Source organism: Microcaecilia unicolor, chromosome 3, assembly GCF_901765095.1.
Source record: "Microcaecilia unicolor chromosome 3, aMicUni1.1, whole genome shotgun sequence".
Classification (NCBI taxonomy): domain Eukaryota; kingdom Metazoa; phylum Chordata; class Amphibia; order Gymnophiona; family Siphonopidae; genus Microcaecilia; species Microcaecilia unicolor.
In genome coordinates, this window is record NC_044033.1 from 92,160,859 (window position 1) to 92,188,618 (window position 27,760).

At 47.7% G+C, this 27,760-nt stretch overlaps 1 protein-coding gene across 1 annotated transcript in view; it reads left to right on the forward strand.

The window, feature by feature from the left end:
• USP34 (ubiquitin specific peptidase 34) overlaps positions 1 to 27,760 on the forward strand; it is a 1,418,841-nt gene that overhangs the window by 702,652 nt on the left and 688,429 nt on the right. Inside the window, 1 exon segment of the mRNA XM_030196176.1 lies at positions 4,670 to 4,756. Coding sequence (XP_030052036.1) covers positions 4,670 to 4,756 — 87 coding nt within the window.

Here is a 27,760-nt window from a genome sequence, read left to right on the forward strand (position 1 = left end):
CAGGTACTTACTTGTGCAAAATAAAACAGGGGGGATGCGTCCCATCCTAGACCTAAGGGCCCTGAACAAATTCCTAGTTCGAGAAAAGTTCAGGATGGTTTCCCTGGGCACCCTTCTTCCCATGATTCAGAAGAACGATTGGCTATGCTCTCTGGACTTAAAGGATGCTTACACACACACATCCTGATATCTCCAGCTCACAGGAAGTATCTTCGATTTTGTCTGGGAACACAGCACTTTCAGTACCGTGTACTGCCCTTTAGCCTGGCATCTGCGCCCAGAGTGTTTACAATGTGTCTAGCTGTAGTCAGAGCATTGCTACGCAACTGGGAGTGCATGTGTTTTCTTATCTCTTCGATTGGCTGGTGTAGAGAACCTCGGAGGACCGTGCTCTGGAGTCCATGCGAATGACTGTTCAGGTGCTAGAGCTACTGACCTTCGTAATAAATTACTCCAAGTCCCATCTCACTCCTGTCCAAAGATTGGAATTCATTGGAGTACTGCTGGACACGAAGACAGCTCAGGCTTATCTTCCCGAGATGAGGGCAGACAACCTTCTGCTGTCCCTAGTGTCCATGGTTCGAACGTCTTAGTAGATCACAGCTCGGCAGATGTTGAGACTTCTGGACCTCATGGCCTCCACAGTTCCTGTAACTCCCATGGCACGTCTATATATGAGATCAGATCAATGAATCCTAGCTTCCTAGTGGTATCAAGCTGAAGGGTATCTGGAGGATGTGATCCAACTGTCCACCGAGTTTCAAAATTCTCTTCAGTGGTGGACAGTCCGGCCCAATTTGAACATGGGACAACCATTCCAAGTTCCTCAACCACAAAAAGTGCTGATGACGGATACATCCCTCCTAGGGTGGGGCGCTCATGTAAATGGGCTTCACACTCAAGGAGCCTGGTCCTTCCAGGAAACGGGTCTTCAGATCAACCTCCTGGAATTGTGATTGATCTGGAACACGCTAATGGCTTTCAGAGATCGGCTGTCCAACCAAATCATTTTGAGTCAAACAGACAGGTTGCAATGTATTACACCAACAAGCAGGGGGGCACTGGATCTCGCCCTCTGTGTCAGGAAGCTGTCCAGATGTGGCTTTGAGTATGCCGTCACAGCATGTTTCTCCAAGATACTTATCTGGCAGACGTAAACAACAGTCTTGCCGACAGACTGAGTAGGGTAATGCAACCTCACGAGTGGTCACTTAACATGGGCATAGTCCGCAAGATCTTCCTAGCATGGGGCACCCCCTCAGTGGATCTTTTTGCCACTCGGATCAATCACAAGGTCCCTCAGTTCTGTTCCAGGCTTCAGGCCCATGACAGACTAGTGTCAGATGTCTTTCTCCTTCATTGGGGGACAGGCCTTCTGAATGCATATCCTCCCATACATCTAGTAGGGAATGCTTTGCTGAAACTCAAGCAAGACCGCAGAACCTTGATTCTGATTTCACTGTTCTGGCCGTGCCAGATTTGGTTCCCTCTTCTTCTGGAGTTGTCCTCCAAAGAACCGTGGAGATTGGAGTGTTTTCCAACCCTCATCACCCAGAACTAGGGTTTGCTTCTACATCCCAACCTCCAGTCTATGGCTCTCATGGCCTGGATGTTGAGAGCTTAGAATTCACCTCCTTGGGTCTTTCAGATGTTGTCTCCTGGGTCTTTCTTGCTTCCAGGAAAGATTCCACAAAGTGGTGTTACTCTTTTAAATGGAGGAGGTTTGCCGTCTGATGTGACAGCAAGGCCCTAGATCCTCTTTCTTGTCCTACACAGACCCTGCTTGAATATCTTCTACACTTGTCAGAGTCTGGTCTCAAGACCAACTCCGTAAGGGTTCAGCTCGGCGCAATTAGTGCTTATTATCGGCGTGTAGAGAGTAACCCTATCTCTGGACAGCCTTTAGTTGTTCGCTTCTTGAGAGGTTTGCTTTTGTCAAAGCTCCCTGTCAAACCTCCGACAGTAAGCAGTACAGAGAGGGTCCAAAGTACAAAACAGAGTCCAAAATACCACAAAGTGAGCTTCAGGCCCTAGTGGTGGATGCACCTTATACTAAGTTTCATCACAACAGAGTAGTCCTCCGCACGCACCCTAAGTTCCTGCCGAAAGTGGTGTCGGAGTTCCATCTGAACCAGTCAATTGTCTTGCCAACTTTTTCCCTCAACCTCATGCCCACCCTGGTGAAAGCAGTTTGCACTCCTTGGACAGCAAGAGAGCATTGACCTTTTACGTGGAGTGGACAAAGCCCTTCATACAGTCCACCCAGTTGTTTGTTTCTTTTGATCCCAACAGGAGGGGAGTCACCATCAGAAAATGCACAATCTCCAATTGGCTAGCAGATTGCATATCCTTCACTTACGCCCAAGCTGGGCTGACTCTTCAGGGTCATGTCACGGCTCATAGTGTTCGAGCCATGGCAGCGTCTGTGGCCCACTTGAAGTTAGCCACTATAGAAGAGATTTGCAAGGCTGCGATGTGGTCATCTGTCCACACATTCACATCTCATTACTGCCTTACCACTGCAATTTCCCCACCCCTAGCTGTCTGTTCGTCTGTCCAATTTAGATTGTAAGTTCTGTTGAGCAGGGACTGTCTTTTCATGTTAATTTGTACAGCGCTGTGTAAGTCTAGTAGCGCTATAGAAATATTTAATATTAGTAGTAGTAGTAGTAGTAGATACCCGACACGACAGTCGGTTTGGGCAGTCGGTGCTGCAGAATCTGTTTGGGGTCTAGAATCCAACTCCACCCCTCTAGGCCCATTTTTGTTCTGTTCCAGGCTGCACTCTCAGTTAGTTGTTATTTTTCAGGTCAATCTATGTTATGTCCTCGCCGTTGCGAGGCCCAGTTGACCCTGTTTGTTGTTTTGAGTGAGCCTGGAGGCTAGGGATACCCCATCAGTGAGAACAAGCAGCCTGCTTGTCCTCGGAAAAAGCGAAAGATACATACCTGTAGCAGGTATTCTCCGAGGACAGCAGGCTGATTGTTCTCACCAACCCGCCTGCCTCCCCTTTGGAGTTGTCTCTTCCCTTGTCTTGCTTCGTAAGTTGACTGAAGGGCACGTTTGCGTGACTGGTGGGAAGACGGTCCGCGCATGCGCGGTGCACGCAGTCGTGCGCACGAGGGCTCTAGCAAACTTTGTTGCTCGGAAGATTTCCGGACCTGGAGCTGCCGTCGGATGTCAACCCATCAGTGAGAACAATCAGCCTACTTTCCTCGGAGAATACCTGCTACTGGTATGTATCTTTCGATTTCTCAATGTGCAGCGGTGGCTAAAAAAGCAAATAGAATGTTAGGAATTATTAGGAAAGGAATGGAAAATAAAACAGAGAATGTTATAATGCCTTTGTATCACTCCATGGTGTGACCACATCTTGAGTACTGTGTGTAGTTTTGATTACTGTCAGGAGTTACCACATCTCAAAAAAGTTGTTGTGGAATTAGTAAAGGTACAGAGAAGGGTGATGAAAATGATGAAGGGGATGGGACAACTTCCCAATGAGGAAAGGCTAAAGCAGCTAGGGCACTTCAGCTTGGAGACGAGATGGTTTAGGGGAGATAAGATAGAGTGGAGTGGAACAGGTAGACATGAATCACTTGTTTACTCTTTCCAAAAATACTAGGACTAGTGGGCATGCAAAGAAGCTACTAAGTAGTAAAATGTAAAAGGAATCGGAGAAGATATTTCTTCACTCAATGTGTAATTGAACTCTGGAATTCGTTGCCAGAGAATGTAGTAAAAGCAGTTTGCTTAGCTGGGTTTAAAAAAAAGGTTTGGATAATTTCCTAAACGTAAAGTCCATAAGCCATCATAAAGATGGGCATAGGAAAATCCACTGCATATTCTAGGGTAAGCAGCATAAAATCTGTTTTACTTTTTTGGGCTATTGCCAGGTACATGTGATCTGGATTGACTTGATGGGCCTTTGGTCTGTCCCAGTATGGCAATGCTTATGTTCTTATGACTAGGTGGAGGAGTGGCCTAGTGGTTAGAGCACTGGTCTTGCAATCCAGAGGTGGCCGGTTCAAATCCCACTGCTGCTTCTTGTGATCTTGGGCAAATCACTTAACCCTCCATTGCCTCAGGTACAAACTTAGATTGTGAGCCCTCCTGGGACAGAGAAATATCCAGTGTATCTGAATGTAACTCACCTTGAGCTACTACTGAATAAGGTGTGAGCAAAATGCTAATAAATAAATAAATGCTAAATAGGGGTTCTTTTACTAAAGCTTAAAGTGCACTTATGGACATTAGCATATGCTAAGTGCCACATGGTGTGTAGGTATCAAATAGGTTGCACAATATTTAGCATGTGCTAAGCTTTAATTAAAGGGCCACATAGGTACTTAGAGGTGAAAATCAGTGATATGCTGCTTCCGTTTTTTTCCTGTTCTAAATTTGCCCATGTTGACACTCCAGATTTAGCAGTTTAGTGAAATATTGAGCATAAATTTAGGAAGTTTGCCCTAGTAAACATTCAAAGTGGGGAACCTACACTCTTCAAAAATTGATTCCCTGGTTTTTGTTGATATTTAATACAAAACATTTCTTTTACTTCCTTGAGAGTTAACTGATGGATTTCTTTGGCTTTGTATCTCAATCATTACAATTTTGAGTGTTTTAAGTGCTTTTCGTAGCTGCCTTTCCTTTTTCTGTCATTTACTTACAGTTTGTTGCTTCAGGAGGGCTACAACAATTGTTAGAAATTTTCAATTCTGGAATCCTGGAGCCAAAGAAACAGGAATCATGGACTGTGGTATGTGATCATTCAGTCTTGATTGTAAAGTGGTGTGGTCTGTCTAATGCCAAGAGTATATGTGCCTTATCATGGATTTGAGCTAGAATAAACACAGGGCCTTAGGAGCCCAAGGTTAATTTGGAAGTTAAAAAAACAAACTAAAAAAAAACCCCAAAATGGAGGGTCACCTGAGTGTAAAATATTATTTGATTTGATTTTCCTTGGAGCCTGTGTCTCCTCTGGGACATCGGGCAGATAAGGAGTTGTTAAAAATTGTCATACATGTGCTGCTTTTTTCACCTACTTGTTAGTTTATTAATAGGGAAAAATGCTATATTTCTATTGTCCTTGTGAAAGAACTTTAAAAGTTGAGGGTCTATTTTATGATAAATTGCTTTGATTATGGATCTGGTCTCCTTGAGTACTAATATAAGCACGGGAAGATTTGAGGAGACAATATTTACAGTTCATTTTTAGGTTAAACAAGGTTTCACTCAGGCATCTTGTTTTCTTGCTTAACAAATAGGATGAAATTAGCTGCACAAGTGGGGGGTGATATAATCTAATGGCCAAGATAAGATCTTACAGAACTCTGAAAAATCTTGTGTTTTCTGAGAAAGCATAGGGATTTCCATGTAGCTCCTGCTCCTCAAGTCCCTTTAGTCTCTTTTTGGCCATGCTAATACCTGGATGCTTATTTCAACCTCTTACTGCTGCGAGCTGCCCCTCTTTCTTTTTCAGTTTTCTCTGGCATCCCCCTCCTTCCTTTCTAAGCTGTTTTTTTTCTTTGAGAGAGTTTTGCTGAGGCTGTCTATCTGTACTCAAGGCTGTTAACACATGTGGTGATGCAGACAGAAGAGCAGAAATGTTGGGTGAAAGCCGGTTTGTGCTGCATGAAAATGTGGTAGTGAGGCTAGTCTCCTCTGCCCAAAGATGCTGTGGAAGGAGTAATGGGAAAGCCAAATCTTACCATCTGAAAATATGGGGCCTGAAAGACTAGGGTTACCATATTTGCCCTATGGAAAAAGAGGACACATGACATGCTCCCCCACCCCCCCGCTGCCACCTGTCATACCCCACCCCAAAGAAAGCTATATTCCATATCATCAAGCTGATCAATCCATAGACTGGTGGGTTGTGTCCATCTACCAGCAGGTGGAGATAGAGAGCAAACTTTTGCCTCCCTATATGTGGTCATGTGCTGCCGGAAACTCCTCAGTATGTTCTCTATCTCAGCAGGTGGTGGTCACACACAGCAGCAGCTCTGGCTAGGCCTCCAAGCCTAATTTTTAGGTTTTGTTGAGTGCCTGGGGTTGAGGGCTCTTCTTGAGCAAGTGCAAACCTGGTGGCACCAGGTCCCTCCTTTTCTCCCCCCTCCCGCTGGCTCCGTTTAAAAAAAAAAAAAAAAATTTTGACGTTTTTAAAGACGTTTATTTTCGACGTTTATTTAAACGTTTATTGCAGCTACTCACTGGGACACCAGGTCGTTACAGCTCGGAGCAAGAAGCAGGTAATTTTTACCTTTTTATAGCGGGCAGGGGGTTCCCCGATCGATCTCCACGTGGCCTATGGCGTCGGAGGGCGAGGGCGCGAAGAATCGCTCCCCGGACCGCGTGTACGCTCCTAGCGAGGATGCGGGGGTCTTAAAGTCTGATTCGCCCTTCTTGGGGGTCAGTTCGGAGGCCGGTCAGTGTCCCGGTTCTCCCTCTGGCGCGGCGGTTTTTCCCGCCATAAACGCCCATCCCCCGCTGCTCGCCTCCGCCATCTTGGCCGGCCACTCTGCTCGGACGGCTTCTTCTTGGACCGCCCTTGAGCTGGGAGACGTTAATGCCTTGGCCGCCCTTAATTTGGGCGACGGCAAAAAGGCGGCTAAAATTAAGCGCCGTTCTTCCCGCGCGGCTCCTACTCGGAGTGTCGCGCCGGACGCCATCTTGGATGCGCAGCATGTTTCTCCCCCGCTCTTGCGAGCGCCGGTTGAGGGTGCGTCTAGGGCTGTGGCCCAGGCTGCTGAAGTGCACAGTCTAGGGGGTTTCTCCCCCGAGTTTATTTTGCTGCTGCATCAGGCTTTTCTTATGCAAAACGCTGCCCCTGCTCCCTTGTCCAATAAAGGGATTGAGGCCTCCGGAAATAAACGCCCTCGGGTGGATTCCCAGGCCTTAGAGGACTTTGTCTCCTCGGATGTAGATGAGGGCAGCGTATCTGAGTTCTCCCAACGGTCCTTTAGGGATTCCTTGGAGGAGACGGATTCCCGCTCGGATGGAGCGGATGACCCCTCTGCAGCGCGGATCTTTCGCTCAGAGGATTTGCCCAACCTGTTAATGCAGGCCATGGGCATTTTGAAGATTTCCTCTCCGGAGGACGTCTCTCCCTCAGCCCCTGTTGGCTCCGCCATTATGCTGGGGACGAAGCGCCCGCCTAGAACCTTCCACGTGCATGATGCCATGCACACCTTAATTTCGGCTCAATGGGATGTCCCGGAAGCGAGCCTCAAAGTGGCTAGGGCTATGTCCCGCCTCTATCCTTTGCCTGAAAGTGAACGTGAGGCCTTTATTTGGCCTACCGTGGATTCTTTAATCACTGCGGTGACTAAGAAAACAGCATTGCCGGTGGAAGGTGGCACGGCCCTAAAGGATGCCCAAGATAGAAGATTGGAGGCGGCCTTAAGGTCGTCCTTCGAGGCGGCTGCTTTAAGTTTGCAGGCCTCAGTTTGCGGCTCCTATGTGGCCAGGGCGTGCCTGACGATTGTACAGCGGGCTTCCCCCTCGGATCCTTCCTTGAGGGCTGATTGGCCGGCCCTGGAATCGGGCTTGGCTTATTTGGCAGACTTACTGTATGATGTCTTGAGAGCCTCAGCTAAAGGTATGGCTCAGACAGTCTCTGCGCGGCGGTGGCTATGGCTGAAGCATTGGTCTGCGGACCACGCCTCTAAGTCTCGCCTGGCTAAGTTGCCTTTTAAAGGCAAGCTGCTCTTTGGGGTCGAGCTGGACAAAATTGTGACCGATCTCGGCACGTCTAAGGGCAAGAGGTTACCAGAGGCCAGGGCTCGGCCTAGTGCTCGCCCCGGTAACTCCAGAGGACGGTTTCAAGAGGTCCGTCGGTACCGCCCGGGCAAGTCGGGCTCCTCTGCCTCCTCTTCCTTCAAGAGGAACTTCTCCCCCAAGCAGCATTCCTTTCGCAGAGACCGCCGTCCCGGAGGTACGCCCTCCGCTCTTCCCCCAGGGTCTCGTACCCAATGACGGGGTCTTGGTCCATGGCCCAGTGCAGATTGGAGGACGCCTGTCCTCGTTTCTGGGCGAGTGGACCAGAGTAACTTCAGACGCTTGGGTGCTGGAAGTCATCAGAGACGGCTACAAGCTAGAGTTCTGCCGACCCTTAAGAGACGGGTTTGTACTCTCTCCCTGCAAGTCTCCGGTCAAAGCTGTGGCAGTGCAGCAGACCTTGGAAAATCTGATCCGCCTGGGGGCGGTCGTTCCGGTGCCAGAAAATCAGCTTGGCAAGGGACGTTACTCCATTTACTTTGTGGTGCCAAAGAAAGGAGGTTCTGTACGGCCTATCCTCGACCTCAAAGGGGTCAATCGGGCCTTGAAAGTTCGGCACTTTCGCATGGAGACTCTCCGCTCTGTTATAGCGGCAGTGAAGGCAGGGGGGAGTACCTAGCATCCTTGGACATCAAGGAAGCGTACCTGCATATTCCCATCTGGCCTCCTCATCAACGCTTCCTGCGTTTTGCAGTACTGGGCCGACACTTCCAGTTCAGAGCCCTCCCGTTCGGGTTGGCTACTGCTCCGCGGACCTTCTCCAAAGTAATGGTGGTCATCGCGGCCTTCCTGAGAAAGGAAGGAGTACAAGTCCATCCTTATCTGGACGACTGGTTGATCCGAGCCCCCTCTTATGCAGAGTGTGGCAAGGCTGTGGACCGGGTGGTTGCTCTTTTGAGATCCCTGGGATGGATCATCAACTGGGAGAAAAGCCAGCTGCGCCCGACTCAGTCCCTGGAGTATCTGGGAGTTCGATTCGACACCCAAGTGGGCAGAGTGTTCCTGCCAGACAATTGGATTGTCAAACTTCAGGCTCAGGTGGACCAGTTCCTAGTAGCCTCTCCGCTCCGGGCTTGGGACTATGTGCAGCTGTTGGGCTCTATGACGGCCACGATGGAAGTAGTGCCCTGGGCCAGGGCTCATATGAGACCACTACAACACTCTCTGCTGCAGCGCTGGACTCCGGTGTCGGAGGATTATGCTGTGCGCCTTCCCTTGGACCCAGCAGTGCGCAAGGCACTGAGCTGGTGGTTGCAGACAGACAAGTTGTCTGCAGGGATGCCTCTCGTGACCCCGGAGTGGATTGTCGTCACGACGGACACCTCTTTGACGGGCTGGGGAGCCCACTGCTTGGGAAGGACAGCGCAGGGGCTCTGGTCTCCTGCAGAGGCAAAGTGGTCTATCAACCTCCTGGAACTCAGAGCCATTCGGTTGGCGCTTTTGGAGTTCATCCCGGTACTGGCGTTGAAGCCAGTACGGGTCCTGTCAGACAATGTCACGGCTGTGGCCTATGTCAACCGCCAGGGAGGTACCAAGAGCGCCCCTCTAGCCAAGGAGGCCATGAATCTATGCCAGTGGGCGGAAGCGAACCTGGAACAGCTGTCAGCGGCTCACATTGCCGGAGTCATGAATGTCAAGGCGGACTTTCTCAGTCGCCATACCTTGGAGCCCGGAGAGTGGCAGCTATCTGCTCAGGCGTTCTTGGACATCACGAAGCGCTGGGGCCAGCCGAGCCTAGATCTGATGGCGTCATCGGCCAATTGCCAAGTGCCGCGCTTTTTCAGCAGAGGACGGGACCCTCGATCCCTGGGAGTAGATGCTCTTCTCCAACAGTGGCCGACACAAGAGCTTCTCTATGTGTTCCCGCCCTGGCCCATGTTGGGCAGGGTGCTAGACCGGATGGCAAAGCATCCGGGCCGGATAATCCTGGTGGGTCCGGACTGGCCCAGACGTCCCTGATATGCAGACCTGATCAGGCTCTCAGTCGACGTTCCTCTGCGGCTGCCAGTAGAGCAGGGCCTGTAGCATCAGGGTCCCGTGGTGATGGAGGATCCCTCCCCCTTTGGTCTTATGGCCTGGCTATTGAGCGGCAGCGTCTGAGAAAGAAGGGCTTCTCAGACAAGGTCATCGCCACTATGCTGAGAGCGAGGAAGCGCTCTACTTCTACTGCTTACGCCAGGGTTTGGCGTACCTTTGCAGCATGGTGTGACGCAGGCTCACTTTCTCCCTTCACTGCTCCAATTTCTTCAGTGTTGGCGTTCCTGCAAGAAGGTCTGGAGAAAGGCCTGTCGCTCAGTTCCCTTAAAGTCCAGGTAGCGGCTCTGGCTTGCTTCAGGGGCCGCCTGAAGGGTGCTTCCCTGGCTTCGCAGCCAGATGTGGTGCGCTTTCTCAAGGGAGTTAATTACCTGCGCCCTCCTCTGCACTCAGTGGTGCCTGCGTGGAATCTCAACCTGGTGCTAAGAGCCTTGCAGAAGCCGCCTTTTGAACCCTTGTCTAGGGCATCTCTGAAAGACCTGACGTTGAAAGCAGTCTTTTTGGTGGCTATCACTTCAGCCAGAAGGGTTTCCGAGCTCCAGGCACTCTCATGTCGAGAGCCTTTTCTGCAGTTCACTGAGGCAGGAGTGACTATTCGCACAGTGCCTTCCTTCCTGCCCAAGATTGTTTCTCGCTTCCATGTGAATCAGCAGCTCTGTCTCCCTTCCTTTCGTAGGGAGGACTACCCAGAGGAATACTCTGCTCTCAAATTTCTGGATGTGAGACGAGTCATCATCAGATACTTGGAAGTGACCAATGATTTCCGGAAATCGGATCATCTGTTTGTCCTGTTTACAGGTCCTCGTAAGGGTCTGCAGGCTTCTAAGCCTACAGTGGCAAGATGGGTCAAGGAAGCCATTGCAGCGGCTTATGTGGCCGCGGGGAAGGTGCCGCCTATCCAGCTGAAGGCTCACTCCACTAGAGCTCTGGCGGCCTCAATGGCAGAGGCCGGGTCCGTCTCCTTGGAAGAGATATGCAAGGCGGCAACTTGGGCATCGGCCCATACCTTCTCCAGGCATTACCGCTTGACTGTGGCTGCTCGGGCGGAGGCCCGGTTTGGAGCTTCAGTGTTGCGGTCAGGGATTTCAATGTCCCGCCCTGGGTGAGTACTGCTTCGGTACATCCCACCAGTCTATGGATTGATCAGCTTGATGATATGGAAGGTAAAATTATGTATCATACCTGATAATTTTCTTTCCATTAATCATAGCTGATCAATCCATAGCCCCTCCCAGATATCTGTACTGTTTATATTCTGGTTGCATTTCAGATTCAAGTTTAGTCTTCAGTTCCTGTTCAGGAAGACTTCGTGTTCAAGTTTTTTCAATTGGATTCTTCAAGAGTTGAGACGAGTTTGTGTTACAGTGAGCTGCTGCATTCCTCTCCCCTCCGTTTTACGGGGCTGGATTGAGACATAAATTCTGCCGGCACTCCCTCCCGCTTCGTGCGGCTGTAGGGCAGCTTTGTACCCTCCCGCTTCAGCGGTGTTAGGGTCAGTCAGCTCCTCCCGCGGTTGCGGTTGCAGGATAAGCCAGATCCCCCCGCATCGGCGGGGTGGTGTCCCTCCCCCGCTCCGCGGGGATGAGCTGGACGGATTCCCCTCCCCCACTTGTGTGGGGATGAGCTGGGTTAATTCCCCTCCCCGTTTCGGCGGTGGTGAGCTGGGCAGAGTGTCCCTTTGTGGGTGTAATTCTCTAAGTGCTGAGTCCTGCGGATGGAGCTTTGATATCGACATACTGAGGAGTTTCCGGCAGCACTTGACCACATATAGGGAGGCAAAAGTTTGCTCTCTATCTCCACCTGCTGGTAGATGGACACAACCCACCAGTCTAATGATTGATCAGCTATGATTAATGGAAAGAAAATTATCAGGTATGATACATAATTTTACCTTCTCTCTCTCTTCCCCCCCCCCCCCCCATGTATATCCCCTCCCCAATTTTCTAGCCTCCCTCCACCCACATGACTCCATTCACTACCCCTTCCCTTCCTGTACCTTATTGTAGTGCCCTGGTGTCTAGTGGCCTCTTCGGGGCAGGAAAGAGCCCTGTAGACCTATCTTGCTCCCGGCGCTGATTCAGAATGACTGCTGTTAGTTCAAGCAGTGACCTTGCAAAACTTCTGTGAAAGTCTTGCGATATTGCCGCTTGATCTCTCAGCAGCCATTTTGAAGCGGTGCTGGGAGCAAGACAGTCTGCAGCCGCGTCAGGCAGGAAAGAGGTGGGGCTCTTTCCTGACCCTAAGAGATCACTAGATCACAGGGCACCTACAGTAAGATAAACGAGGGGAGGGGAGGATAGGGCACCCTAAGACTGGCCTTCCTGTCCGCCTGCCATCTTGCCCATTCGTCTGAGGACATGTCTGGGTAAAACCGGACTTATGGTAACCCTATGAAAAACCCCTCTAGTCAGCAGAGACCTGAGGAAAAGCAGTAGCTACTGGGACTGGCCCTCTGATCCTTTCCAGCAGCACTAACCTAGTTGGGAGCAGATTCTTTGAAGAATTAGTTAACTGGAGCAGTGATTAGGTAATGTGTGAGAATGAAGAATGAATAGGAACGTATATGGTGGAGGGAGCATGCCTCTGTAGTTCACCCTGCATACTCACACATAATCCCTCTCATGTACATATGTTCCACACACTCCTATTAATGTTCAGTTGCACCATTCCCAGACATACCCTCCTCATATCCTCACACTCCCCCCACACATACACATTTACCTCCACGGACTTCCCCACATCAGTACCACTGTAGGACACACACGAGCATAAATATACTCCTCAAATATATGATATTTGACCCCTTAACACATACACACTTCTTAGACGCTACTGAGACACATATCATTGCCGGCCTTCTTGCTAAGTTACATAGGCAAACCTGAATCTGCCAAGAGAGGAAGGAAATATGCACCATTATGTGACACTGTAAGCGTACACTTTTCAGTATAAAACTACTAAAAGAAAAAAGATGAACTTGGTGTCGTAGACATTTTCTTCATGCCTGCTGGCGTCTGAAACTGACAATATTAAAACAGATGCCCCTTGCTGCAGTGTATCTGCCAGGAACGCAGGTCGAAATCCAGAAATATCTACACTGTTTTCTAGAGCATCATGCTCCCTGAACCAAGAAATGCTGCACGACTTCCTTTATCAGTGGGGAGTCCCAGTTATGAACCTCTTTGCAGTAAAAGGCACTGGGATATTTCTTCCTGAAGACCAAGCCAGTTCAGATTAGCTGCAGACATTTTCAGCAATACACTGGGACATGAGACTGATTTTTCCCCTCCCCCTCATTCCACTAATATTGAAAACTCTTCATAAAAAATAAGATCAAGCTTCCATATCCTAGTAGCCCAGGGGTATGCAAGTTTTATCAACAGTGGGGTGTGTGATCAGAAATTCACATGTGTGCTGGCAACATCAATATTTTTTATAGTGGGGTCCATGATCAGAAATTCACATGTTGCATGAATAAGTTATTCTCTTATAGCATGATTTGTGCTCATCAAAATCTGTGAATCTCTGCTGAAATTGACTTCATATCCATCAAATAGTTCTGAAAGGCTTTAAAATTGTGCTTGTTGGACACCACTACGGTAAGTTCATTCTGGCATTATCAAGTATTGTTTCCTTGCCTATACCAGTTATCAGTAATTTCCATCCTTCATAATAAAAGACTAAAGAAAGATTCTCCACCTAAATCCTTTCTCTCTAGTGCCCATATCATTTCTGCATCTTTGTCAGGAGTTGGAAGAAATAGTACAAGTGCAAAGATTGATCATTTTCTTGCACATCATAAAGTGTGCTCCAGCACCTGTTTCACCTGTAATCCTCTGGTCTTAGCATCTTATTGGTAATCAATAGAAATAAAATAAAACATGGAAAAGGAAGTAAGATGATACCTTTTTTATTGGACGTAATACATTTCTTGATTAGCTTTCGAAAGTTGCTCTTCTTCATCAGATCGGAAATAAGCAAATGTTGGTAGATGACAGTTTATATAAGTTGGAACATCAAAGCATTTCAGTGACAGTCTAATAGGATGGGGGTGGATAGGTGAGAGACAAGAAGGGTGGATGAGGGACAGGGAGATATGTATGGAGATGGAAGGGTGACAAAGCAGTACAATTTTATGGTTTATAATGGGCTAGAAAACCCAGATCTTTGTTAAGTCCTGTCTGGTGAGTGTCAAAGTATTTAATCATTCTGACTTCAAAGGTCTTCGTTCCTCTCTGAGGTTTTAAATACTGAATTCTTTTCCCATACACCAGGCTCTTATATAATTTGGTTTGCTTTGATCATATGTTTCCTGATACACCAAGAGGTGTGAATTCCTGTGAACTATCACAGTGGTATATTTCTGTTGTTTTCCTATGCAGATTCTAGTCTGTTTTATTGCTGAGAAGCACAGGTGTTAGGAGACATCCTGTCTTTCACTTGACATTCCCAGGGAATCAGACTATAAGGGGAGGAGGGGATGTCAGAGCTGCTGTCCCAAATCTGATACCAAGTAAGCCCTGAAGCCTCTGTTAGGCTAACTGTTAGGGACTTGCCCAGCATAAGGCAATGCTGACAGCAATCTAGCATTCACACACTGATGAGAATCTTGTCTCACTACAGCCTTCAGCATCTAGATTCATGAAGGAGTTACGGGATACAAACCTTTACTAAACAAGTTGCTAATTTGTAGGACCTCAGTGTAGTTCCTGTCCAGGAACTCAGCACCTAAAATACTTAACCTGGAAAATATGTTTCTTAGTGGCTGCTATGTCAGCCAGAAGGGTATTTGAACTTTGAGCAGTCATATCTTACTGTCCATATCTATAATATTTTCATGACAGGGTAGTACTTTGTGACCACACCCTATATTCTTACTGAATCTGAGAGACAAATAATATTCAACATACCTTGGCATCGGAGTGAGGTCTATTTCTGTCATGATATGCACAAAATTAACCCATTTGAAGACATCACCCTGAAAGAATATTTTCCATATCAGTCAATTGGCTTTTGACTTTTTTTCTCCAAGCCACATACTCCAAAAATGAGCAAGCCATGCACACCATTCATTGCCATAGAGCACCACTTTACTACATTGAAAGAATGAAATCTCACAAGCCATCCACTTAGCTCTTCCTAGTTTGTGGTAATGAAAGATGCAAACAGCAGCGTCAAAAAGGACTCTTTCATTTATTGCATCTCATAGTATTACAACTTAGCAGAGTTGCAGCCAACATATCCTGTAAAAGCACGGCAGGTCAGAGTTGTGCCATCAGTTTCTCATCTTCACCCTTTCCACTGAAGAGATATGTGGAGTAGCAACATGGTCATCTATTCATACCTTTAGAGTGCATTGTCTGGATAAAATGACTTGAAAAGCCTTTGCATTTGAACTAACAATGTTAAAACATTTCAACTAGCAGTTACATACAACATATTAGATGACAGCAGATAAAGACCTGAACAGTCCATCCAGTCTGCCCATCAGTCACACTCATTATCAATTCATGATTAAACCAACAGTGACTGTAGTATAAAGTATGTATACTTGATCCTGATCTTTCTTTGCCATTTTTGGTACATAGACCATAGAAGTCCGCCTAGTATTGTTCTCTTATTACATCTACTGGAATTGCCATCTCAGCCTTCTCCGGCAGATCCTAATCTGTCTTACCATACATGGGACAGAGACCCTAGAAGTTTGCCCAGCACTGGTCTTAGTTCCTTACAGTCGGAATCACCATCTAAGCACCACTCAACACATCAACACACATGCAGTATTTAAAGTTTTTCTTTTATGCCATCCTCTTTCTAATTAGGGATCCTCTGTGTTCACCCCACACCTTTTTGAATTCTGGCACTATTTTTGTCTGCACCTCCTCCCTTGGGAGGGCATTCCAGGCATTGAACACCCTCTTCATGAAAAAGTATTTCCTGATGTTACTCCTAAGTCTTCCACCCCGCAGCCTCAAATCATGTTCTCTAGTTTTATCTTTCCCCTTCTGTGTTAAAGATCTGTTTGTATATTAAGACCTTTTAAATATTTAAACACTTGTATCATTTCTCCCTTATTCTTCTTTTCCTCTAGGGTATACATATTCACATCTTCCAGTCTCTTTTCATAGGTCTTTTGGCACAAACTCCATATTTTCATCACCATCTTCTGAACTGCTTTAAGACATATCCTTAGCAAGATATGGCCTCCAAAACTGAACACAGTTCTCCAAGTGGGGCCTCATCAATACCTTCTTTCTTCTGTTGATTATGCCTCTCCATGCATTCTGTCACCACTGTTTCATCACCTTGAGATCCTCAGATACTAATGGTGTAATGTAGCCATGTGGTGGTAATTTCATAAGTAGGAGCCTATTTGAAAAGGTACCTATTTTATAAAGGCAAACCATCCTATCCCAATACAGCCAGCCATAAAATATTAGTGGAAAGGTGAATATCAAACCAAAAGGCCCTTACACTTGTCAGGCACATCACTCTAGGAGGTGATGAAACCCCAAAACACAAGGCTTTAGAGCATGAGCCCTCCTGACCCAAGTTATAATTACGTAAGTATTGCCATACTGGGACAGACCAAAGGTCCATCAAGCCCAGCATACTGTTTCCAACAGTGGCCAATCCAGGTCAGAAATAAATGGCAAGATCCCAAAAAAGTACAAAGCATTTTATGCTGCAGATCCCAGAAATAAGCAGTGGATTTTCCCCAAGTCCATTTTAATAGTGGTCTATGGACTTTTCCTTTAGGAAGCCAGCCAATCATTTTTTTAAAACCCTGCTAAGCTAACCGCCTTTAACACATTCTCTGGCAACAAATTCCAGAGTTTAATTACACATTGAAGAAACTTTTTATCCAATTTGTGTTAAATGTTATACTTTTTAGCTCCTAGTGTTTGTAGCTTCATTGCATGGCCTCTAGTTTTAGTATTTTTGGAAAGCTTAAACAGACGCTTCACATCTACCCATTCAACTCCACTCATTATTTTATAGACCTCTATCATATCTCCCCTCAGCCATCTTTTTTCCAAGCTGAAGAGCCCTAGCTGCTTTATCCTTCCCTCATAGGGAAGTCGTCCCATCCCCTTTATCATTTTCGTCACTGTCTCTGCACCTTTTTTAATTCAACGATATCTTTTTTTGAGATGCGGTGACCAGAATTGAAAATATTCAAGTGCCGTCGCACCATGGAGCGATACAAAGGCATTATTATTTATTTATTTATTTGTAGCATTTGTATCCCACATTTTCCCACCAATTTGCAGGCTCAATGTGGTTTACATTTGCCGTAGTGGCGGATGCCATTTCCGGGTAACAGAATTACAAATGGTAGTTCGTTAATGTGCATACATACATGGTAACATACATGAAACAGAATTACACATGGTAATGCATTAATGTGCATACATACATGGATCATAACATGTGGTACAGATCATGGTGTGTGTGTATGTATATATATATATATATATATATATATATATATATACCATGTGCATACATATACGGTAGAGAAGAATGCATTATGATATAGCATGAAGGTTCTTGATTTATACATTGGATTGTAATGTACTTTAGGTCATCGACTAAGGAGAGGCCATGTTCGACATATGATGTTATTTGTTCATTAGTATCAAAGAGGTTGATCAGTCAAGTGGTAAGATTTCAAATTTGTCTAGTTCGTGTGTGGTCTTATTATTACATAGTAACATAGTAGATGACGGCAGAAAAAGACCTGCGTGGTCCATCCAGTCTGCCCAACAAGATAAACTCATATGTGTATACCTTACCGTGATTTGTACCTGCCTTTTTCAGGGCACAGACCGTACAAGTCTGCCCAGCAGTATTTCCCGCCTCCCAACCACCAGTCCCGCCTCCCATCTCCGGCTCTGGCACAGACCGTATAAGTCTGCCCTCCACTATCCTCGCCTCCCAACTACCAACCTCTCTTCCCCCACCTGCTCCGCCACCCAATTTTAGCTAAGCTTCTGAGGATCCATTCCTACTGCACAGGATTCCTTTATGCACATCCCACGCATGTTTGAATTCCGTTACCGTTTTCATCTTCACCACCTCCCGCGGGAGGGCATTCCAAGCATCCACCACCCTCTCCGTGAAAAAATACTTCCTGACATCTTTTTTGAGTCTGCCCCCCTTCAATCTCATTTCATGTCCTCTCGTTCTACCGCCTTCCCATCTCCGGAAAAGATTTTTTTGCAGATTAATACCTTTCAAGTATTTGAACGTCTGTATCATATCACCCCTGTTCCTCCTTTCCTCCAGGGTGTACATGTTCAGGTCAGCAAGTCTCTGCTCATATGTCTTGGAACGCAAATCCCATACCATTCTCGTAGCTTTTCTTTGCACCGCTTCCATTTTTTTAACATCCTTCGCAAGGTACGGCCTCCAAAACTGAACACAATACTCCAGGTGGGGCCTCACCAACGACTTGTACAGGGGCATCAACACTTCCTTTCTTCTGCTGATCACACCTCTCTGTATACAGCCTAGCAACCTTCTCGCTACGGCCACCGCCTTGTCACACTGTTTCGTTGCCTTCAGATCCTCGGATACTATCACCCCAAGATCCCTCTCCCCCTCAGTACCTATCAGACTCTCCCCGCCTAACACATAAATCTCTCGTGGGTTTCTACTCCCTAAATGCATCACTTTGCATTTCTTCGCATTGAATTTTAATTGCCAAACCTTAGACCATTCTTCTAGCTTCCTCAGATCCCTTTTCATGCTTTCCACTACCGGGTGTCCACTCTGTTGCAAATCTTAGTATCATCCGCAAATAGGCAAACTTTACCTTCTAACCCTTCGGCAATGTCACTCACAAATATATTGAACAATCCCTGAGGCACTCCACTACTCACCTTTCCCTCCTCCGAGCGAACTTCATTTACCACCACCCTCTTGTCTGTCAACCAGTTCCTAATCCAGTTCACCACTTCGGGACCTATCTTCAGCCCATCTAGTTTATTTAAAAGCCTCCTGTGGGGAACCGTGTCAAAAGCTTTGCTAAAATCTAAGTAGATTACGTCTATAGCACGTCGATGATTCAGTTCTCCAGTTACCCAATCAAAGAATTCAATGAGATTCGTTTGGCACGATTTCCCTCTGGTAAAACCATGTTGTCTCGGATCTTGCAACTTATTGGCTTCTAGGAAATTCACTATCCTTTCCTTCAGCATGGCTTCCATTACTTTTCCAATAACCGAAGTGAGGCTTACCGGCCTGTAGTTTCCAGCTTCTTCCCTATCACCACTTTTGTGAAGAGGGACCACCTCCGCCGTTCTCCAGTTCCTCGGAACCTCTCCCGTCTCCAAGGATTTATTAAACAAATCTTTAAGAGGACCCGCCAGAACCTCTCTAAGCTCCCTCAATATTCTGGGGTGGATCCCGTCTGGTCCCATTGCTTTGTCCACCTTTAGCTTTCCAAGTTGTTGATACACACTCTCTTCCGTGAACGGTGCTCTATCCATTCCATTGTCAGGTGTACTTTTGCCAGTCCCTCGCGGTCCTTCTCCAGGATTTTCTTCAGTGAAAACCGAACAAAAGGATCTATTTAGTAAATTGGCTTTTTCTTCATCATTATCTACATAGCGGTTCGCTGTATCTTTTAGTCTCACAATTCCCTTTTTAGTCCTCCTTCTTTCACTAATATATCTGAAGAAATTTTTGTCGCCCCTCCTTACATTTCTAGCCATTTGTTCTTCCGCTTGCGCCTTCGTCAGACGTACCTCTCTCTTGGCTTCTTTCAGTTTCATCCGTTATTCCTCCCCGTGTTCCTGTTCTTGAGATTTTCTATATTTCTGGAACGCTAACTCTTTAGCCTTTATTTTCTCAACCACTTGCTTGGAGAACCATATCGGTTTCCTTTTTCTTTTGCTTTTATTTACTCTCCTTACATAAAGGTCTGTGGCCCTATTTATTACTTCTTTCAGCCTGGACCACTGCCCTTCCACTTCATGTACGTCATCCCAGCCCATCATCTCCTTCCTCAGGTATTCCCCCATTTTACTAAAGTCAGCACGCTTGAAATCCAGGACTTTGAGTTTAGAGTGGCTGCCCTCCACTTCAGCCGTTATATTAAACCAAACCGTTTGATGATCACTGCTTCCCAGGTGTGCACCCACTCGGACATTTGACACACTATCCCCATTTGTGAGCACCAGATCCAGCATCGCTCCCTCCCTCGTGGGTTCCGTCACTATCTGTCTGAGCAGAGCACTTTGGAAAGCATCCACAATCTCTCTACTTCTTTCCGATTTGGCAGACGGAAGCTTCCAATCTACATCCGGCAGATTGAAATCTCCCATCAACAGAACCTCTTTTTTTCTTTCCTAATTTTTGAATATCCGCGATCAGATCTTTATCTAGTTCCTCTAATTGTGTCGGGGGTCTGTAGACAACACCCACTTGGACCGAGGTTCTATCCTCTCTTTTTAAGGTGATCCATATTGCTTCTTCTTTTCCCCAGGTCCCTGTCATTTCAGTCGCCATGATATCATTCCTCACATAGAGAGTTACTCCTCCACCTTTACGACCCTCTCTATCCTTCCTAAATAGATTATAGCCTGGTATGCTTGTATCCCATTCGTGGGAACCGTTGAGCCATGTCTCTGTGATTGCAACAACATCTAAGTCTGCCTCCAACATCAGGGCTAAAAGGTCATGAACTTTATTGCTTAGACTACGAGCATTTGTGGCCATCGCTTTCCATCTATATTTCTTGGTATGTGTTTCAACATTAGTGATTTGGGGGTGTCTTTTCACTTTGGGTACCTTCATGTCTTTTTGTTCCAACTCTATTGCTTTTTCCTCTGCCTCAGTTCTATTTTCAGGAGCATTACAGTGCTGTAATGGAGCAAAAGAATTCTTTAGTGGCAACACTTGTGCGGGTGGATGCTTCTGTGTCACCTGACGAAATCTGCCTGAGCCTACTGTGAACCATCTGTTCTTATGTGGTTTTATTCTTTGAAGGAGTGGTGAGAAGCTATTTTTCTGTGCAGTCCTAGAAGCTGCTTTAATTGTATCCAATTCTTGCATTACTTTACGGAGCTCTTGTTGTAAACTAGATAGCTGAAGACAGATAGGACAAGCTTTAAGTCTCCAGATGATTGGCCTTGAAACTAAAGCACCACAATTATTGCAGAGAATAAAAGTCATCCTGATTGGTTGAAATGGGTATGAACAGGTGTACTATGTTGGGTTAACAGTCTGCAAGACTGCCTTTGTATGATTGAGTACGGTAATGAGGTTTGGTTTGTCTATAAATGAGTGGAAAACCCTTTCCTTCTTGTGATATAAATCTAAATATTCCCAATAATTATAACAATAGCAGTTTCAGCAATGTAAAATGCTACTTCAGAGCCTCAATTGAGTGCTATGCAGTTTAAAACAGCCTCTCTTCTCTATCAGAGCTTGGCAGGAAAAGAAAGAAAGAAAGAAAAAAGGTTACACAGGGCAAATTAATTAATTAAGCAATAAGCATTAAATTAAAGAGAATATCAGGTATCTCACCTATAGCCAGAAAGTTGAGAAGTTTGGAATTTAAAGGTCAGAATTTACTTTACTGTGCAAGAGTTAGGTTCAGGGGTCCAGTACCTGGAAATTTACAAACACAAATTTAATGTTTAAGATGGATGTTTGTGATATGCCTTCTTGAACAGATCTGTTTTCAGTAGTTTTCGGAAGATGGTTAGGTCTTGTGTTGTTTTTATGGTCTTCGGTAGTGCATTCCATAATTGCGTGCAAATGTATGAGAAACTGGTCGCGTATGTGGATTTATATTTTAGTCATTTACAAGTAGGGAAATGGAGATTGAGGAATGTGCGTGCTGATCTTTTTGCTTTCCTAGTAGGCAAGTCTATAAGGTCTGACATATAGATCGGGGCCTCTCCATGAATAATTTTGTGGACCAAGGTGCAGACTTTGAACTCAATTCGTTCTTTTAGTGGGAGCCAGTGTAGTTTTTCTCTTAGGGGTTTGGCGCTTTCGTATTTCGCTTTCCCAAATACGAGTCTGGCTGCTGTGTTTTGAGCGGTTTGAAGCTTTTTAATGATTTGTTCTTTGCATCCGGCATAGATGGCATTGCAGTAATCTAGATGGCTTAGTACCATTGATTGTACTAGGCTACGGAATACTTCCCTTGGAAAGAAAGGTTTGATCCTTTTAAGTTTCCACATTGAGTAGAACATTTTCTTTGCTCTATTTTTCGCATGATCTTCGAGTGTGAGATTTCGGTCAATTGTTACTCCCAGAATTTTCAGGGTGTCTGAGACCAGAAGGGTGTAATCTGGGGTGTTTATGGTGTTGGGTTTATTTGTGTTGTATTGTGAGGACAAAATGAGACATCGTGTTTTTTCTGCGTGTAGCTTTAGCTGGAATGCGTCTGCTCATGAGTTCATTATTTGAAGGCTGTATGTGATTTCATTTGTGATTTCGGTTACATTTTGTTTGAACGGGATGTATATCGTGACATCGTCTGCATAGATGTACGGGTTAAGTCCTTGGTTGGATAGCGATTTGGCTAAAGGTGTCATCATTAGGTTAAAGAGGGTTGGTGAGAGCAGTGATCCTTGTGATACTCCGCATACAGGTTTCCAAGGTGTTGATGTTTTTTTAGTTTGTAGTTACTTGATAAGTTCTTGCTGTTAAGAAGCCTTTAAACCATCTTAATACGTTTCCTCCGATCCCGAAGTAGTCTAGGATGTTTGAGAGTATTTGGTGGCTAACCATGTCGAACACACTGGACATATCAAATTGTAGGAGCAGCACATTGTTTCCAGTTGCAATTAATTGTTTAAATTTGGTTAGAAAGGTGGTTAGCACTGTTTCAGTACTATGGTTTGATCGAAATCCTGACTGTGATTCATGTAGTATTGCGAATTTGTTAAAGTGATTGGTAAGTTGTTTGGTTACCATACTTTCCATTAGTTTTACTATCAGGGGGATGGATGCTACTGGTCGGTAGTTGGTTGTGTCATTTAATTTTTTCTTTAGGTCTTTGGGTATGGGCGTGAGTAGTATGTTTCCTTTGTCGTCGGGGAAGAGTCCGTATTGTAGCATGTAGTTCAGGTGTGACGTAAGGTCTGTTATGAAGCGTTTAGGGGCGAACCTTATTAGGTTGCTGGGGCAGATATCCAATTTGGAGTGGATTTTGGAGAATTTGTTGAGTGCTTGAGTGATGGTTTCTTCGGTTAGTGGATCGAAGTTATTCCCAGGTTCGGTCTGCTGGGTATTCACCGGGGGTTGGGTCCAAGCAGTCCAAAAATATTTCGTGATCATTGGTATTGAGTTGTAATGTGAATCGAAGTTTTGTAATTTTCTCATTGAAGTATTTAGCAAGTTGATCTGCCGATGGGGGTATCTGTGCTGTCTGTGGTGACCGGTGTGGTGTCTATTAGTTTATTCACGAGTTGGTAGAGTTTATGTGCATCTTTGTAGTCTGGTCCTATTTTGATTTTATAATATAATCTTTTAGTTTGTCTTATTGAGTTGTATTTTCTTTGCAGTTGTTTCCAAGCATTAAGTGTATATTCATCTTTCATTTTTTTCCATGCTTGCTCCAGTCTTCTAACATGTGTTTTTAGTATTTTCAGTTCTTCGTTGAACCAAGGTATTGAGCTTTGTCTTCGTGTAATCCTGTTTTGTAGTGGTGCAATTTTGTCTAGTGTGTTCCTACATCTATCGTCTCAGTTTAGTAGATAGTGTTTGGAGTCTGTTTGTGCTGACCATTCGTTGCTTTAGAACTGTTGCCAGAATGTTGCAGGGTCGATTTGGCCTCTCGTAGTATAGGTTCTCCGAAGACAAGCAGGCTGCTTGTTCTCACGACTGGGTTGACGTCCACGGCAGCCCCCATTAACCGGAACAAAACTTTGCGGGCGGTCCCGCACGCAGGGTACGACCACCGCGCATGCGCGGCCGTCTTCCCGCTCGTGCGCGACCGTTCCCGCTCAGTCTTTTCTTTTCTGCGCTGGAGAGAGCCGCGTTCATCTCTCTCTCTGTCAGCCCCGGAAACCGGATCGCGCTTTCGCCGCAAATTTTCTCTTTTTTTCTATTCCTTTAGTTTTCTCCGTTTTTCTATTTCGTTTAAAAAAAACAAAAAACGCTGAACTTTTTTTTCCTCGTCTCTTAGCGGGGGCGTCGCGTTGCGGCCTAGTGGCCGCGCGGTCGATTTATTTTCGAGGTGTGATTTTACCGCCACCATCGACGACTTTGACTTAGCCGACGCGATTTTTCCGTCGATGTCCTCGAAGGTCCCGAGTGGATTTAAAAAGTGTGGTCGGTGCGGCCGGCATATCTCGCAGACCGACACTCACGCTTGGTGCCTCCAGTGCCTCGGGCCGGAGCACGATACCAAGACGTGTACCTTGTGTCTCGGTCTCCGGAAACGAACACAGGTAGTGAGGCAAGTTCTTCGGGACCGTCTTTTTGGAAGTTGCGCCGGCCCCTCGACGTCGACTTCGACGGCATCGGTATCGACGGCCGGATCTTCGGTACCGGTATCGATGTCCACGAAATCGGCACCGATGGCATCGACCACAGGAGCACAGGTCCCGTCGGCCCACCGGCTCTCCGGAGACGGGAGGGGTGAGAGGCCGCGTGGGCAATCGGCCCCGGTCACTCCCTCTACCCAGGGCCCTCGGGACCGAACCCTGTCGGACCCGATCCCTCGAGGCCGAGGGGGATCTACTTCCTCTTCGTCGGTACCACCGAGCGCCGATGACGGGCACCGCAAGAAGGCGAAGAAGCACCGTCATCGGTCGCCCACGAATCATCCGGCTCCCGGCGCCAGGGACGAGGCGACGCCGAGGAAGCGGCAGCGTCGAGAGGAGAGGTCCCCCTCTGTAGTAGAGGTACCGCCGAGGCAGGGTGCCAGCACTTCGGTGCAGTCTCCTGGACCCGAACAGCTTCCGGCACCGACACCTCTACCGGCCCCCTTGCCTTTCCCGACAGCGGGCCTGGACGAGTGCCTCCGAGCCATCCTTCCGGGCATCCTGGAAGGGCTGATGCGCCAGACTGTGCCGGTGCCGGGGGTGCTTGCACCCTCGGCACCGTTGATGGAGGCACCGGCGTGCTGTAGCCCGGTGCCGAGGCCTTTGACGCTGACGCCGCTTGCGGCGCCGGTCTCGACCGCCACGCAGGTGGAGTCCCCGTCGATGTCGATGGAGGCAGCTTCATCCCCGCCGGCTCGGGAGTCCACCGCTCGATGACGCCACCGAGGCCGCGGTGCCTCGACGTCGAGCCGGGCCCGGTTGAGGACTGAGCTGCAGGAGCTCATGTCCGACACCGAGGAAGAGGAGGACCCCAGATATTTCTCCTCAGAGGAGTCTGTGGGCCTTCTCTCCGACCCCACTCCTTCACCAGAGAGAAAGCTCTCGCCACCTGAGAGTCTCTCCTTTGCCTCCTTCGTTAGGGACATGTCTATCTGCATTCCCTTTCCTGTGGTCTCTGTGGATGAGCCGAGGACTGAGATGCTCGAGGTCTTCGACTATCCATCACCACCTAGAGAGTCCTCCACGGTGCCGTTGCACCATGTCCTCAAGGAGACACTGCTTTGGAACTGGTTGAGACCATTATCTAATCCCACCATCCCTAAGAAAGCAGAGTCCCCAATACAGAATCCACTCGGACACAGAGTTAATGCGGCCCCAACTGCCTCATGACTCGGCGGTCGTGGATTCTGCTCTCAAGAGAGCACGGAGTTCGAGGGATACCGCTTCGGCGCCCCCAGGGCGGGAGTCTCGCACTCTGGACTCGTTTGGGAGGAAGGCCTACCAATCTTCCATGCTCGTGACCCGCATCCAGTCTTACCAGCTCTACACGAGCATCCACATGCGGAATAATGTGAAGCAACTGGCGGACCTGGTCGACAAGCTCCCTCCGGAGCAGTCCAGGCCTTATCAGGAGGTGGTCAGGCAGCTGAAGGCGTGCAGAATTTTCCTGTCCAGGGGTATTTATGACACCTGTGACGTGGCATCTCGTGCTGCGGCCCAAGGTATAGTGATGCGCAGGCTCTCATGGCTGCGTGCCTCTGACCTGGACAACCGCACCCAGCAGAGACTGGCCGACGTCCCTTGCCGGGGGGATAACATTTTTGGCGAGAAGGTCGAGCAGTTGGTGGACCAACTACATCAGCGGGAAACCGCCCTCGACAAGCTCTCCCACCGGGCGCCTTCAGCATCCACCTCAGCAGGTGGACGTTTTTCCCGGGCCAGGCAGGCTGCGCCCTACGCCTATAACAAGCGTAGGTACACCCAGCCGGCCCGAAGGCCTCACCAGGCACAGGGACAGTCCCAGCGCGCTCGTTCCCGTCAACAGCGTGCGCCTAAGCAGCCCCCTGCGCCTCCACAGCAAAAGCCGGGGACGGGCTTTTGACTGGATCCATGGGAACATAGCCGCCATCAAAATGTCCGTACCGGACGATCTGCCAGTCGGAGGGAGGTTAAAATTTTTTCACCAAAGGTGGCCTCTTATAACCTCCGACCAGTGGGTTCTCCAAATAGTGCGGTGCGGATACGCCCTGAATTTGGCCTCCCCCCCACCAAATTGTCCTCCGGGAGCTCAATCCTTCAGCTCCCAGCACAAGCGAGTACTTGCAGAGGAACTCTCCACCCTTCTCAGCGCCAGTGCGGTCAAGCCCGTATCACCCGGGCAGGAAGGGCAGGGATTCTATTCCAGGTACTTTCTTGTGGAAAAGAAAACAGGGGGGATGCGTCCCATCCTAGACCTGAGTTGCCTGAACAAATTCCTGGTCAAAGAAAAGTTCAGGATGCTTTCCTTGGGCACCCTTCTGCCAATGATTCAGAAAAACGATTGGCTATGTTCCCTGGATTTAAAGGACGCATACACTCACATCCTGATACTGCCAGCTCACAGACAGTATCTCAGATTCCGTCTGGGCACACGGCACTTTCAGTATTGTGTGCTGCCCTTTGGGCTCGCCTCTGCCCCACGGGTGTTCACCAATTGCCTCGTGGTGGTTGCGGCGTATCTACGCAAGCTGGGAGTGCACGTGTTCCCATATCTCGACGATTGGCTGGTCAAGAACACCTCGGAGGCAGGAGCTCTCCGGTCCATGCAGTGCACTATTCACCTCCTGGAGCTGCTGGGGTTTGTGATAAATTACCCAAAGTCCCATCTCCAGCCAGTCCAATCTCTGGAATTCATAGGAGCTCTGCTGAATTCTCAGACCGCTCAGGCCTTCCTTTCCGAAGTGAGGGCCAACAACCTCCTGTCCCTGGCTTCCCAGACCAGAGCGTCTCAGCAGATCACAGCTCGGCAGATGTTGAGACTCCTAGGTCATATGGCCTCCACAGTTCATGTGACTCCCATGGCTCGTCTTCACATGAGATCTGCTCAATGGACCCTTGCTTCCCAGTGGTGCCAAGCCACCGGGAATCTAGAGGATGTCATCCGCCTCTCCACCAGTTGCCGCACTTCACTGCTCTGGTGGACCATTCGGACCAATTTGACCTTGGGACGCCCATTCCAAATTCCACAGCCCACGAAAGTGCTGACGACGGATGCGTCTCTCCTGGGGTGGGGAGCTCATGTCGATGGGCTTCACACCCAAGGACTGTGGTCCCTCCAGGAAAAGGATCTTCAGATCAACCTCCTGGAGCTCCGAGTGGTCTGGAACGCACTGAAGGCTTTCAGAGGCTGTCCTGTCAAATTATCCAAATTCGGACAGACAATCAGGTTGCAATGTATTACATCAACAAGTAGGGGGGCACCGGATCTCGCCCCCTGTGTCAGGAAGCCGTCGGGATGTGGCGTTGGGCTCGCCAGTTCGGCATGCTCCTCCAAGCCACATACCTGGCAGGTGTAAACAACAGTCTGGCCGACAGACTGAGCAGAGTCATGCAACCGCACGAGTGGTCGCTCCATTCCAGAGTGGTACGCAAGATCTTCCGAGAGTGGGGCACCC